At 46.7% G+C, this 13,914-nt stretch overlaps 8 protein-coding genes across 8 annotated transcripts; 5 read left to right on the top strand and 3 right to left on the bottom strand.

The window, feature by feature from the left end:
• Positions 1-137: 137 nt before the first annotated feature.
• On the top strand, positions 138-1,127 carry EYB26_004689 (uncharacterized protein; the record flags this gene model as incomplete). Its single annotated transcript, XM_054263980.1, has 1 exon — positions 138-1,127. The coding sequence occupies one exon, from the start codon at positions 138-140 to the stop codon at positions 1,125-1,127; it is 990 nt and encodes a 329-aa protein (XP_054119955.1).
• Positions 1,128-1,177: 50 nt separating this feature from the next.
• EYB26_004690 (uncharacterized protein) lies at positions 1,178-3,456 on the bottom strand (the record flags this gene model as incomplete). The annotated part of the gene is made up of 6 exons (XM_054263981.1): positions 1,178-1,568; positions 1,620-1,786; positions 1,841-1,938; positions 1,989-2,117; positions 2,190-3,205; positions 3,266-3,456. 6 exons carry the CDS (start codon positions 3,454-3,456, stop codon positions 1,178-1,180), a joined length of 1,992 nt encoding a protein of 663 aa, XP_054119956.1.
• Positions 3,457-4,329: 873 nt separating this feature from the next.
• EYB26_004691 (uncharacterized protein) lies at positions 4,330-6,112 on the top strand (the record flags this gene model as incomplete). Its single annotated transcript, XM_054263982.1, has 5 exons — positions 4,330-4,450; positions 4,511-4,560; positions 4,636-5,764; positions 5,843-5,992; positions 6,048-6,112. 5 exons carry the CDS (start codon positions 4,330-4,332, stop codon positions 6,110-6,112), a joined length of 1,515 nt encoding a protein of 504 aa, XP_054119957.1.
• A 236-nt stretch (positions 6,113-6,348) lies between these two features.
• Positions 6,349-6,652, bottom strand: EYB26_004692 (uncharacterized protein; the record flags this gene model as incomplete). The annotated part of the gene is made up of 2 exons (XM_054263983.1): positions 6,349-6,427; positions 6,480-6,652. 2 exons carry the CDS (start codon positions 6,650-6,652, stop codon positions 6,349-6,351), a joined length of 252 nt encoding a protein of 83 aa, XP_054119958.1.
• A 149-nt stretch (positions 6,653-6,801) lies between these two features.
• On the bottom strand, positions 6,802-8,079 carry EYB26_004693 (uncharacterized protein; the record flags this gene model as incomplete). The annotated part of the gene is made up of 4 exons (XM_054263984.1): positions 6,802-6,810; positions 6,872-6,914; positions 7,191-7,960; positions 8,023-8,079. 4 exons carry the CDS (start codon positions 8,077-8,079, stop codon positions 6,802-6,804), a joined length of 879 nt encoding a protein of 292 aa, XP_054119959.1.
• Positions 8,080-8,364: 285 nt separating this feature from the next.
• EYB26_004694 (uncharacterized protein) lies at positions 8,365-9,537 on the top strand (the record flags this gene model as incomplete). The annotated part of the gene is made up of 2 exons (XM_054263985.1): positions 8,365-9,079; positions 9,146-9,537. The coding sequence occupies 2 exons, from the start codon at positions 8,365-8,367 to the stop codon at positions 9,535-9,537; spliced, it is 1,107 nt and encodes a 368-aa protein (XP_054119960.1).
• A 334-nt stretch (positions 9,538-9,871) lies between these two features.
• Positions 9,872-11,310, top strand: EYB26_004695 (uncharacterized protein; the record flags this gene model as incomplete). Its single annotated transcript, XM_054263986.1, has 5 exons — positions 9,872-9,906; positions 9,996-10,174; positions 10,249-10,346; positions 10,777-10,819; positions 10,895-11,310. The coding sequence occupies 5 exons, from the start codon at positions 9,872-9,874 to the stop codon at positions 11,308-11,310; spliced, it is 771 nt and encodes a 256-aa protein (XP_054119961.1).
• A 365-nt stretch (positions 11,311-11,675) lies between these two features.
• Positions 11,676-13,373, top strand: EYB26_004696 (uncharacterized protein; the record flags this gene model as incomplete). Its single annotated transcript, XM_054263987.1, has 5 exons — positions 11,676-11,784; positions 11,871-12,027; positions 12,087-12,718; positions 12,769-12,995; positions 13,053-13,373. The coding sequence occupies 5 exons, from the start codon at positions 11,676-11,678 to the stop codon at positions 13,371-13,373; spliced, it is 1,446 nt and encodes a 481-aa protein (XP_054119962.1).
• Between the last annotated feature and the right edge of the window lie 541 nt (positions 13,374-13,914).

Consider the following 13,914-nt stretch of genomic DNA (forward strand, 5'->3'; position numbering starts at 1 on the left):
GCGGGAACTTACCCAATGGCTTACTAGTATGTGGGGGTGCCCAGAACGGGATTAGTCTGTTTTCTGTCTTGAATTTCTACAGATTCCGACTCCTATGTAGTAGATATCGATGATATACACGATAGATACATACAGTCATGGCAGTCAAAAAGCGTAAACGCCCAGCTCTACTTTCTCACACCCGCCCCCGACTCCCCACAGCAAAACAACTCACTCCCTCCGCTCCAACAGTCTCTCTATCATCCAAAGCAACTAGAAACCTCATCAGATCTCACCACCAACTACTCAAAGCACGTGAAAGAGCAGTTCTTGCCGGTGATGAATCTGCAGTTGCTGAGCTAGATGTTCAGATTGAAGCCAATGGCGGCCTGGAAAGTTATCAACTAGCCAGTAAAACGGGCCAGTCGCGTGAACGAGGGGGTGATTCGAGTACTGTCTTTCTAGAATGGATTCGTCCGTTGTTGAGACGGGCCAAGGAGGCTCGACAGCAGGGTGGCAATTCATCTCCTGGAAAATTGAGGTTGCTGGAAGTCGGTGCCCTTAGTACTAAGAATGCCTGTTCTCAACATGATTGTATCGATGTAACCAGAATCGACCTCAATTCCCAGGAACCGGGCATCTTACAGCAAGATTTTATGGAAAGACCACTTCCGGGTGCTGGGGGCGATGACAAAGATCGGTTTCATGCCATCAGTCTATCTCTCGTTCTCAACTACGTCCCTTCTGCTGCTCAGAGAGGAGAAATGTTGAAACGTTGTTCGGCTTTTTTTGCTACCTCTCCTCCGTGCTCGTTACCTGACACAGACAGCACAAAATTTGCCCCTTTTCTATTTCTGGTGCTCCCGGCTGCATGTGTCTTGAACTCACGATATTTCAATTCAGAACGGCTTAACGATATAGCTACGAGTCTGGGATATAGCAAACTGAAAGAAAAAGTCACCAACAAACTCATATATCAATTATGGGAGTTTCGTCCACTCCTACTCGATAATAGCAACAAAAACAACTCAGCAAGGATATTTCGAAAAGAGGAACTAAATCCCGGCAAGACGAGAAACAACTTCACTATTACCCTCAATGCAAAACCGGGAATCATGAATGGGTTGAAAAGAACGCTGCAAAAATGACGTATAGATGCATGTGCTCAGATAACAAGCCAGAACAACAAGTCAGAGAACTATAAAGCAGCAGGCGTGCCTGATTCGGGAAATGGTAGGAAGGCCCAGGCGGTTCCGACGATAGCCATGACTGACGAGAGAATCACCAGGAACCAGTCAAGGATCCTCTCACCAAGCGAAATCTCGATTCCAAAGATCTTGAGGTAGAATGCAAGTGGCAATATGATGCAAATTGTGAAACACAACAAGGAACCCATAAGCGCCATGATGCGGTCGAAGGACGGAAAGACGATGGCAATGAAAACGATCAGAACAAGCACAAAGATGCGTATAAGAGCTTTACCAATTGTGACTGCTTTTCCAGAGGCTTCGCCGTTGTGCTGTGAGGAATGATGGTTCGACGAGTCCAGGCCGCACAGGACCTCAGCCGTTGCAATAAGCGGTCGAGCACTGAATGTGTCAGTTTTGCTATTGCGGAGTTCTAGTGATAGATATACTCACTTCAAAGGCACCTTCGTGATTGGGATGATCGCGGTAAACAGAATCATGCAGATGGAAAGGGCACGAGGATAGCCAGTGCTTTGTAGTATATTGATTATAACTTCATCACGGACGCCCTCCCCAAACATCAACCAGCCGATTATAGCCATTGAACAATCGAGAGAAAACTAGTCAATTAACTGTTAGCATATGACTTCTAGGAGATCACCAAATCATCATACCGTGAAGATGTACGTAACGGAAAGACTCCTGCCATACTTATGGGGATGTCTCATGTCGCGGTATATATTCGGAAATACGCCGTGACCGCCCCAGGGAGCTAAAAAGGAGTTAGAACTCGTAAGCATAATGTTTCCGGGGGGTACTTACACATAATGAGCCCAAAGCTCAAAGGCAAAGTCGCCCAATTTTCAGGGAAGAGGGATGTGTTGGCTGGTTGACGAAGAGATCCTGGAGAATCTGGCTTGATAAGACCATCTATGAAGACAATTCCAACGACTATGAAGAGTTAGACAATCTTATTACCCCCAAAACTTCTTTGCTGCTGTATTAAAAAGGCGTAGAACTTACTTGCAGTGCATGACAAGATACCCAGGATGCTGGTGACACTCAGGAAACGCAAAGGAACAAAGGTGAGCGGCAGGAGGACGACGCCACAAATAATCTTCCACTGCAATAGACTAAGACCAGGTAAAAGAGTTCCAAGGGAATCTCCGAACAAAACCACAAGTGCAACACAGGCGCCTAAAAGTTCCAAGCAGAACAACAGGCTAGTCACAACACGAGCCTGATGTCCAAAGCTTATGTATGCGAGGTCCCCGTAAGTTACTAAATGGTGGTCCACGTCCATACATTTAGCCAGAACTTTCGCAGTATAGGCCGTAACAGCAGCCGAGAAGCACAAGAACGAGAGTCCAGGTATCCAGCCAGCATACTTCATGCCAAGAGGCAGACTCAATAGTCCAATGCCAATCAAGACATTAACCGAATTGAAGATAGTCTGCGGCACCGTGCTTTGACCGACGATGATATTCTCCTTGGTCCCATCTTCATGCTGAATCTGCTTCACCAGTAGTAGTTCTCTATCTGGCTCCGCCTCCCCTCCGGGAATCAGTTGATGCTGATGTTCATGCTGAAGCTCGAGAGCTCTATGCCGGGCGGTCTCACTTGCTCGAGAAGCAATCGTGCCATAGGATGTCCCGAAGCTTCTACTTAAAGAGGAGTGATCGTACGCTCGGAGAAGATCAGCTGGTGTTGTCGGTGATTCTCTGCTTACGAGAGGTCTCATATCCTGAGGCGAGCTATCTCGCCTGCCGATACCATCATGTACGCTGTCCGCGGGGAATCTTGATCTTCCGGAGCGATAGCTGGTAGATAAAAGTGGGTGTGCCGTAGGCTTTTGATCCACATCGTCTTGTCCGGGTTGACCCTCATCCGTCTCGTCGGGTTCTTCGTACTCAAATACAAACGAGGACCGCCGTGGGATGATTTCTGGGAATGCTGCTGCTCGTTGCCATGATCGTGTAAAGTTGTCCAAGCTATTCACACCACCTGCCTGTCGAAGCCGCAGAGACAGTTGCCGAGCCCTACAATCTCTGTATGAGTACAAATGCAGAAGCCTTTAGTATGCCCAAAGAAAATCTTACCTATGGTGAGCTTCGTCATCGTCGTCTTCTAGATCACCGGCGACATCGTCTCCTTCCAAGTAGTTTGCGGACGTCGAGGGAGAGAAACGGCCCGATAGCCATGAGTTCAGATAAGAACCTGCGGATCCCTGACTAAACGACCGAGCCTGTCTCCCATCGGCGGAAGCTGTGTGATTATATGCGTTCGACATGAGCAGCTTTGCAGTGTCTAGCGTATTGTCAGGGAGCAAACGGGCGTGAGTGACAGAGGAAGGAGCAAGTCGGAGAAGGTTTGGTCTGGTCGAGCTTAAGTTATACGCAGAACGTCATGGCGCGGTTGTCATTGACAATCCAGTCCAGCACCCAGCTTATAGAAGAAGAATTATAAGACGGGGAAGCGGGAGATGGTTTTTATATATCTAAAGATTATATTCCCATGGGCCCCTGCTAACTCTAAGCTGGTACGTAAAAAGAGCTTGATTCTCTGATAAGGAGGTTGAGCCTATCCCCACTTAGTCTGATAAGCTCCGTCTCGTGATGAATTTTTGCTATTTTGATGACATCGCGCAGAATACCACTGAAGATAACTTAACGATAGTAAAAACAGGTCCTAGATCATTAGGTATATATTTCTATGATATCGGATTCTATCCACGCTGGGTTGAGAGATGCCTGGCCGCTGAGTCGCCTTGGCTGCCTGGCCGGATCCGATCTGATCTTAACATGTATAGCCCGCCATAATTCTAATATTCATTTCTGCCAGTATAATAATTGTTTTGGTTAATCTTTCAATCTTCCAGAAAAGCACTCTGGAGTCCGTCCTTGCTGTGTTGACTGGTGAACAGGAACAGACGGAGGGCAAACCCCACAGTGGGCAAACAGAACAAGCGTGTGCCTGGCAAAATCCAACCCCGCCCAGAAAAGACATTTTCTCTTTTTCCCTACGTCAGCCACACCTGTCTCTGCCCAACTACGAAACCAGGGAACGCAACGAAACCTCTGGCAAACACACCCACTCGCACTGACGAGACCGCTTTCTTCTTTATTCAGGGCCTGCTCACTTCGGTCGCGTCTCTCTGCCCACCATGAGCGCACCTCAAGCCAACGAGGCGGAAAAGAACATTGAAATATGGAAGGTTAAGAAGCTCATCAAGCGGCTCGAAGCAGCCAGAGGAAATGGAACCTCCATGATTTCGTTGATTATTCGTACGTTCTGTTCAACTCCTCTGGCCGAATTAACAGAACTCCCAAGCTAACAGCGTCCAGCTCCCAAAGATCAGGTTTCCCGCGCCGCCAAGATGTTGGCTGAAGAATACGTGAGGCAAACCACCAGACCAGTCAAAAAAAAAATCATTTTTGAGGATGTGCGACATCTAACATATCGTGCATAGGGTACCGCTTCCAACATCAAGTCCCGAGTCAACCGTCTCTCTGTGTTGTCCGCCATTACCTCCACCCAGCAGCGTCTCAAGCTATACAATAAGGTCCCTCCCAACGGCCTCGTCGTCTACTGTGGTGAAATCATCACCTCCGAAGGAAAAGAGCGAAAGATCAATATTGATTTCGAACCGTTCAAGCCTATCAATACCTCTCTCTACCTTTGTGACAACAAGTTCCACACCGAAGCCCTGAGCGAGTTGCTCGAGTCCGACCAGAAATTCGGCTTTATTGTCATGGACGGTAGCGGTACGCTCTTCGGAACTCTGAGTGGAAATACTCGAGACGTTATTCAGAAATTCTCGGTCGATTTGCCCAAGAAGCACGGTCGTGGTGGTCAATCCGCTCTGCGTTTCTCTCGCCTTCGAGACGAAAAGCGTCACAACTACGTCCGCAAAGTCGCCGAATTGGCTGTGCAGAACTTTATCACCGCCGACAAGGTCAACGTGGCCGGCATCATTCTTGCGGGTTCCGCCGATTTCAAAAACGATCTGAACCAGTCCGATCTATTCGATCAACGTCTGCAATCCAAAGTCATCAAAGTCGTCGATGTGTCCTATGGCGGTGAAAACGGTTTCAACCAGGCTATTGAGTTGGCTGCAGAGACTCTTGGAAATGTCAAATTCATCCAGGAGAAGAAACTGATCGGTAAATACTTTGAGGAAATCAGCCAGGACAGCGGAAAAGTTTGCTACGGTATTGAAGATACCCTCAAAGCTTTGGAGCTCGGTGCTGCAGAGACTTTGATTGTCTACGAAAACCTTGACATTACTCGCTGGGTTCTCAAAGCGTCCGACGGCTCAGAAATCATCCTTCACACAACCAAGGCCCAAGAAGCCAACCGAGAGCAGTTCATGGACAAGGAGTCCGGCCAAGAGATGGAAATCATCGAACAAGGCTCTTTCTTGGAGTGGCTCGCTGAGAAATACAAGGACTTTGGTGCCGCTTTGGAGTTTGTGTCTGACCGTTCTAGCGAGGGTAACCAGTTCGTCAAGGGTTTTGGTGGTATCGGTGCCTTGCTCCGATACAAGGTGAACTTTGAACAACTCGCAGACTTTGAGGACGACGATGAGTTTTACGACGGTATACTCTGTACCTCCCCGCCTCATCTACTTCATGAATACTAACGATTTCTAGATTGACGGTTCTGCGACCTCGCAGGGAGCGAGGATGAGCGCCCAGAAATTCCCCCAGCGGATGTTCTGACGGCTCGCCGCGTCAAAAGCAAAGCCGTTGCCAAACAGATTTTCGAGGCCGTTCTTGTGAAAGTCGGTTGTCTTGAAACTGAGATATCCGCCGACTTGGTCCGAGGTATGCCATTTTAACTCTTTTTCTCTTCCTAGGACTCAACTAACGCACGACACAGGCCCATCCAAGCTCCACATAGTGGATGCATTCACCAGTACGGCATGTGTGACTCGAATTGTTTGAAAGGAGAATGACCTTTTCTCTCTTGTCATATGCCAGGAGGAATAGAAGAGATTCATTCCTTGCGGTGTGGGAAAGAGAGAGTGCTCAAATCCCATGTTTACGATTATACAAAAATTAAAAATCCTCTTACTTGATAGACTGTCTTATACCAAACGCAAGGACAATGCAATAAAACGTTTCCATGTATATTCTCTATAGTTATAGAAAATAGTTTGATTTGCTACTACAGGTCTTGTTCATGGTATCGATCGATCGTCGACCCCGATGAGTTCGATAATATTCCCACTGACGAAAACCACCAAAACAGCTGCATGCCTAACAACACCTACATCAGCCTCGTATTTGATCTGGCCTGGAAGCAACTTACGCAGCAGTAGCTTCAAAAATCTCAGCCCGTCGCACATTCGTCATCGACCCAACACTCAGCGCAAACAGTGCAGTGAATCCAGTGACCGTTCCAAGTTTCGCAGCATCGTTGGTGACATAGTATAGACTCGTGATGGAATCGATCAAGACTATTGCAGCGACGAAGATGGTCATGAGAGCGACTGTTTTGGATATGGGGGATTCGTTGAAGACGCCTCAGTAGGATGGAGAGACAATGTCGATGGGAATCTTTGAGAAGGCACATCGAGCGTCGAGACCTCAATCACCCGCATCCCAACAACAGCAAAGTCCATCTCCAAGTCTTAGTTTCCCTACAGCCATAAAGTTAATTAGAGATAGGAACAATGCGCAGGCGGGAGTTGCTCTACGAACCTGCTGGAAGAAGAGGACGGGGGTATTCACTACGTCTTCACCTCTGCAAAGCAACAATAGAGCTAGCTAGGGCTCAGAACTTGGACATAAGGAAGAAAATGTTTGACATTAGACTTGTGATGTATATGTCCATGTAGTTGTATTTTTATGTCCGAAATGTGAATGCCGTTGCCCGGTTGGTTGTATATACCTTCAAGCTATCAAGTCACGTCCATCAATCCAGCTTCCTATGCTTCTACATGCATGGCATATAGTTTCCAATTCCTTCAAAATATCTTTTGTGCACGTTTCATTGTTTGCAGTCGGTACATGCTCGCACTCGACAAAGAAGATATACTGCCACGGCCGTATCAGACTAGGTCTTGAGTTGATACTAGTCAGATTCAAGCCATGTTTTTTGAATACTGATAATGCATCTGCTAACGCTCCTGGCTCCGAGTGCTCGATTGTGAAGGATATAAGCGACTTTCTCTTTTTCTTCTGCCTATCAGTGTCTCCGGCAGCAGCAGTCTTGAGGAAGCTAGTGATGTTGGAAGAGCGTTCCGCTAATCTGTTCCTCAAGACCAAGAAGCGTGTAGTATTATCTGCTCGATCTTCAATGTGCTCTTGCAACACATATGCTTTATGGAACTCGGCAGCGAGTTTACTAGCAATTGCAGCTTCTTGACCAGAGGTCTCCTTTGCAACAATCTCGACCGCTTTCGAGGTCGAAGAGACATCCTGCCGTTCTATACCTCGGAAATGCTGACCCAGGAACTTCTCGCATTGGCCCCACGCTTGAGGATGTGTATATAGTTTGTTTATAGACTTGAAGGAATCTTCTTTGTTGTCACTTGACGGCAGAGCTCCTATTATAAGGCAATGTTGTACCGTGAGGAAATAGTCTGCACAAACTATAACATCTTTATTCAGCCCTTGTCGATCTGCAAGAAGATCCAGCGTCTGGACAACCGAGCCATTTGTCGAGTTCTCAATGGGGATCACAGCATAGTCGGCATTGTTGTTCTGAATTGCAGAGAATGCTTCGGTGAATGAGATGGATGGGAATAGAGTAACGGAATCACTCTTGCCAAAACTATCAATGGCAGCCTATTCAAAGCCAATTGGCGGATTAGCTCGTGCTTACAAAAAATTGGGGGGAAGTTGCAGACCTGGTGAGAGTATGAGGCCAGAGGGCCTAGAAAAGTGACTCTTATTGAGTCCTTCATTTTATGTAAATATATGTCTTATCTGCCGTAATAATAGAAATCTGCTCTCTATGGAAATATCCAAGAATGAGCAAGAAAAGAGACGGGAAAGGGGGTGTTTGTGCTTTTAGGAGTTGGTTGTGTCTAACTTTACTCCGCCAAAATGTTTTTGTTGCACGGAAGCAAGTCCGACAACGGAAGTAACGACCCACAGCGGATGATCTCAGATGATCTCAGATGATCTCCAATCTTGAATCTTAACATCAATTCTATTCAACAACAAATGTATTCACGATACAGCTTGCAATGCTCGTTTCGCGCACTTGCAGGCTGCTATCACACAAGAATGCCTCACTGATTTTCAAGCGCGCAGTATCGTCGTCATCGGCTCCCATCGACCCGTCCCTCATTCGGCATGAACTCACAACACGCGTGTTACCGCTCAGCTACGATTACCTCACGCCACAACAATCTCATCTCTTAGATATCTCGCTTCCGGAGCTTCTTCGGTCTAGACAACATGGGGAGCAATTGAAGAGCAATGACAGGGACCGAAGAAAACTGCCTTCGGTAACGCAGCCTCTTCACATGCCCTCAGGCCATCATCTCGTGTACTTTCCTCCGCAAGTTACGTTGTCCGATCTACTACCAGACGGGACCGATATTCTACATACTCCGGGAGAGCCATTTAACCGCCGACTATGGGCTGGTGGGAAGATTACGTTTCCGCAGCTCGGTGGTGACGCTGGGAACCTGTTACTCAATGGTCAGCGCGCAGTCTGCGTTGAGACCATAGACAATGTTGATGTACAGGGGCACGAAGGCGACGAAAAGATACTCGTCACAATAGACCGACGATTCACCCCGGTGCATGAACATGAGGATGAAACACAAATCAGGGCAAGAGTAGCAAGCAATAGTACTGGAATTCTCGTGGAAAAGAGAACATTATTCTTTATGCGAGACCTTGATCCAGAGCAGCATATTGACAGAGATAGGAGAAGGGGTAGGTTTGTAAAAGGTATGCGAATCTAAACTGGTTATTTCAAGAGGAATAAGACTAACACATAGCCTTTTGAACCAAAAGCGCCCGCGAATCCCGATATCAGCTTTAAGATGACGCCTACCAAAGCTCTACTATTTCGGTTCTCTGCCTTGACATTCAACTCACACTTGATTCATCTTGATCCCGTATATGCGCGCAATACGGAAGGCCACCATGATATTCTAGTTCACGGTCCGCTGACAGTGGTCTTGATGCTTAGTTTTATATCGAGCCATTTGTCAAAATTAGGACTCCGTTTCAAAGATTTTGAATACAGGAATCTAGCGCCATTACATGTTGGTGAGGAACTGCGAATTTGTGCGAAAGCAAAGCAGCAGAACTCTTTAGCAATGAGCCGTCAGTGGGGTGTATGGATTGAAGGGTCACAGGGTGGTCTTGCGGCGAGAGGGACTGCTTGGGCTGTTCCAATATAATCGATGTTGCTAGACACAGTAAATCCCATTACAGGCATAATATTGCCTTGGTCGACGTTCATTTTGAAATTTGAAATCCTTGTACTCCGTATTTGAGAACGTAATTACACTTGCGTTAGTAACGATACGTTAGTTACCGGACCATTTCTTTACTAATACCGGAACAACTATAGTCCAAAGGGAAGCGGAGCCTCACGCTAAAACATTTTGAAATTATTTAAATCGTGTCTTCTCGACATCTTTTTTCCCTTTTCTTTTCATCTCTCACTTTTCTCGCAACTCGAGCTGTCCTTCTTTTCATCTTGTTATCTGTGTTTATTCCAGATCCGGCACGATGGATGTCTTCTGGGCAGCCCCTCCAATCTCCAGGTATTTGCTCTTATTCTTAACCTGCTCTGGTTTAACTGCTAGGCAGATGGAAGACAAGGACGCGACCTAACCAGCATCCTCTGCCACAGGACACTGACTGCACTAGCTTTCTTCGAGGGTCTGGCGGTTCACGGGAAGCTTATACCCGGTTTTAGATTTGTCTTTATACCTAAACTTATTTTCACATTTCCTCCAGAACCATGGAGACTGATCACTCCTTTTTTCATTCCTGATGGAGGAGTTCATTTCTTCTTCGATCTCTATTTCCGTATGAATCCCTAGGAGTTCCGCCATCATCTTGGAAGATGGTAGCATTCTTATTGACACATTACGACTTTTCAGTATACACATACGCAAGCGGCCTGGAGAGAGGTGCTCCACGCTTCGCTTTACCAGGTGACTTTACTGTCTACCTCATCTTCGTGTGCACTGTCATCATGGTAAGTTTCTGGATCACACCTTCTCGCTTATTCAAGCCTTCTGCACAATGTATCACTATACAAAAAATTGAGAACAATTTATCATTACACTTTGTCTACATTGCGTCGCGTTGCCTAGAGCAAAGCACTATTGCACCTCACCATATCTGCCCGCCCAGTTTCCCTAGCTGAAGCGGTTCCTGGAAGTGAGGAAGATCAACCCTGCATTTCGTGCAGTCCCATATATATGTCAATTCCGGGGCTGTATGCGGTGCGGGATGGTGGGACGACCAATTGAGATAACCATGCGCGGTATAATCTCTGCGTATGGTGGTTATGGTGCCCTACATCTCTTTAATTTCAACATGCCTTGATAATCTATAAACTATCCAACTTTGATCTTATCCTTTAATAAGGTTCCTGAAATGAAACGGCTGCTGACTACATGTAGATCACTGCATATTGGTACATGTCGGCCGTGGTATTCACCAAAGGTATGAAGAGAATGCAAACCTCATTCTTAGCTTTATCTGTCTATTCATGAGACTAACAATAACCACTCAATGAAGCCCTGATAGTGGCTCTCACACACACCTGGTCGCAGGTGAATCATGGAAGATACGTCAGCTTTTATGTGATGCAGATCAAGGCTGAATACCTGCCGGTGTGCCTCCTTCTTCTCGACATAGTGAGCGGGGGGTGGCCTGCTGCCGTTATGAGCATGATTGGCATCTTTGCATCTCATTTATATGACTTCTTTACTCGGCTCTGGCCGCTCTTTGGTGGAGGAACGAACTATCTCAAGACCCCAACATTTGTGCATAGGCTCTACGGAACGACGGTCAGAGAACAGCGATCTCGTGGACTCGTTCCACCTACTAGTTTATCCAGCCAGACTTCGTCCGGTCAATCTTCGGCAAGAGATGAAGCCGCTGGTTCTGCATGGAGCATGAGAGGTGCTGGACGGAGACTCGGTGGCAATTGATCTATCCCGGATCAAGTTTGTAACAACAACATACATACACAACCTTCACGACAACCGATTGTACGTTAAACAGAACTAAGATAGTATCAGACATATCATATTCTCAATTTAAGCATGTATAAATCAAATAAAGTGTAAAAAGATAAATCAGAGAGCTTTTTCAGTGGTCAACCAAAATTCGGAAACCCCATTGGCTGGTTCAGTCTTAGCATATGCGCTAAACCCGATTAGTCCCTCAAGCTCGGGCCGCACTTTTTTTTTCTTCTGCCCTCGATTTTTCAACCTCTTGCTTGGAGATTGCCTGTCCACCGCAACAGCGATCAACATCTCAGCATATACCGCCAATTTTTGGTTAATTCGGAAAAATGGCAGTTGCAACCAAGGACATTGCTGATTTCAGCATCAAGCCTGAGTCGGTCACTCCTAACATCCCGACGTCTGAGTGGCCTCTGCTTCTCAAAAACTATGATCAGCGTGAGTTTGTCCCTTCTCTCCTTCTGTCCCTCTTGTAACGAAGACGACAAGCGAAAAATGTGAACATGCGCTAAATCACTTTGCAGTTCTCGTCAGAACCGGTCACTTCACCCCAATTCCAGCTGGTTGCACACCCCTCAAGAGAGATTTGAAGTCATACATTAGCTCTGGTGTTATCAACCTCGACAAGCCCTCGAACCCATCCAGTCACGAGGTTGTGGCGTGGATGAAGAGAATCCTCAGGTAAATATGTATTGTTTATGAACATATTATCACAGTTTACTAATTTTAACGATTTGTAGAGTTGAGAAAACCGGTCACAGTGGTACCCTCGACCCCAAAGTCACCGGTTGTTTGATTGTCTGCATTGATCGTGCAACCCGTCTCGTCAAGTCCCAACAAGGTGCCGGAAAGGAGTACGTGTGTGTCATTCGTCTCCACGACAAGATTCCCGGTGGTGAAGCTCAGTTCGCTCGCGCCCTCGAGACTTTGACTGGAGCCCTCTTCCAGCGTCCTCCTCTGATTTCCGCCGTCAAGCGTCAACTCCGTATCAGAACTATCCATGAAAGCAAATTGTACGAATTTGACAATGACAGACATCTTGGTGTTTTCTGGGTTAGCTGTGAAGCCGGTACCTACATTCGAACTCTCTGTGTCCACCTTGGATTGTTACTTGGTGTTGGCGCACACATGCAGGAACTTCGTCGTGTTCGCAGTGGAGCCATGGACGAGGAGGATGGAATGGTCACATTGCACGATGTTCTCGACGCCCAGTGGTTGATGGACAACCAGCGCGATGAGTCTTACTTGAGGAGAGTCATCCGACCTCTTGAGAGCCTGCTCACTACTTATAAGCGTATCGTTGTTAAGGACAGCGCGGTTAACGCTGTTTGCTACGGTGCCAAGTTGATGATTCCTGGTCTTCTCCGATTCGGTAGGTTTTCTTCTACTTAGGTTGTAATGGGTTATACTAATAGTGCACAGAGGCTGGTATTGAGGTCGGTGAAGAAGTCGTCCTTATGACTACCAAGGGTGAAGCCATTGCTCTTGGTATTGCACAGATGTCTACTGTCGAGCTCTCGACTTGTGATCACGGTGTGGTTGCCAAGGTCAAGCGATGCATCATGGAGCGTGATCTCTATCCTCGCCGATGGGGATTGGGTCCTGTTGCCTTGGAGAAGAAGAAGTTGAAGTCTGATGGAAAGCTCGATGTGAGTAGACTATACACTCATTGAATTCCAGAAACTAGCTTACTGACTACGACGCAGAAATATGGTCGCCCTAACGAAGCCACACCCGCTAAGTGGCAGAGCTCCTACAAGGACTACAACGCTCCTCTAGGCGAGCAGGCTGCCACCACACCCGCCCAGAAGCCTGAGGATGCTCCTGCTCCTTCCTCTCCATCTTCAAAGATGGACATCGAAGAAGACAAGGCAGAGGAGAAGCCCGATGACGAGAAGAAGAAACGCAAACACGACAGCGAGACTCCCGAAGAACGCGCCGAGCGTAAGCGCAAGAAGAAGGAGAAGAAGGAGAAGAAAGAACGACGAAAGTCCAAGCAAGAGAAAGAAGATAGCGACAGCGACTAAGCAATCAGACGGAATTGCTTTATAAGGAAAAACGGCATGATTTCGGAGGTGATGGCTTGATGTCTACATTGTCACCTCATATGTCCTGATCAAATTCGTTTGTATCATATACAACTTTCTGTCTGGAGTTTAGGGTTTTTGCGGTTTTTTTTTTTTTTTTTTGAATTGCTTGTCGAGAATTTTTGTCCTGTCTATCTTGTCTTTTTGGTCTTCTTTGGGGAAAAGTTGGAGCCATGACGTTTCTGGATCGTTTCTACATTTCTAGTCAAATGGAACAGTGACTTTACTTATTTCGAGTCTTGAATTTCGTATTTATTGTTATAGTATCTATCTAGCACGGGATTTCCCATGTGTAAGTGAACGGAAGTATCCTTCGATATAAGCAGTACTCCTGTAACTCCCCATCTTGGGGTCTTTGTTAAGACAAACAGAGTGCGAATCGTAACTTGCTATCATTTCTGGATGCAGATATACTGCTGGAAACGCCCATCAATGGGAAGCACCGTCAACGTAGAGGCCAGCTATACATAACTTGAAGAAC

This window comes from Talaromyces marneffei, chromosome 3 (genome assembly GCF_009556855.1).
Source record: "Talaromyces marneffei chromosome 3, complete sequence".
NCBI lineage: Eukaryota > Fungi > Ascomycota > Eurotiomycetes > Eurotiales > Trichocomaceae > Talaromyces > Talaromyces marneffei.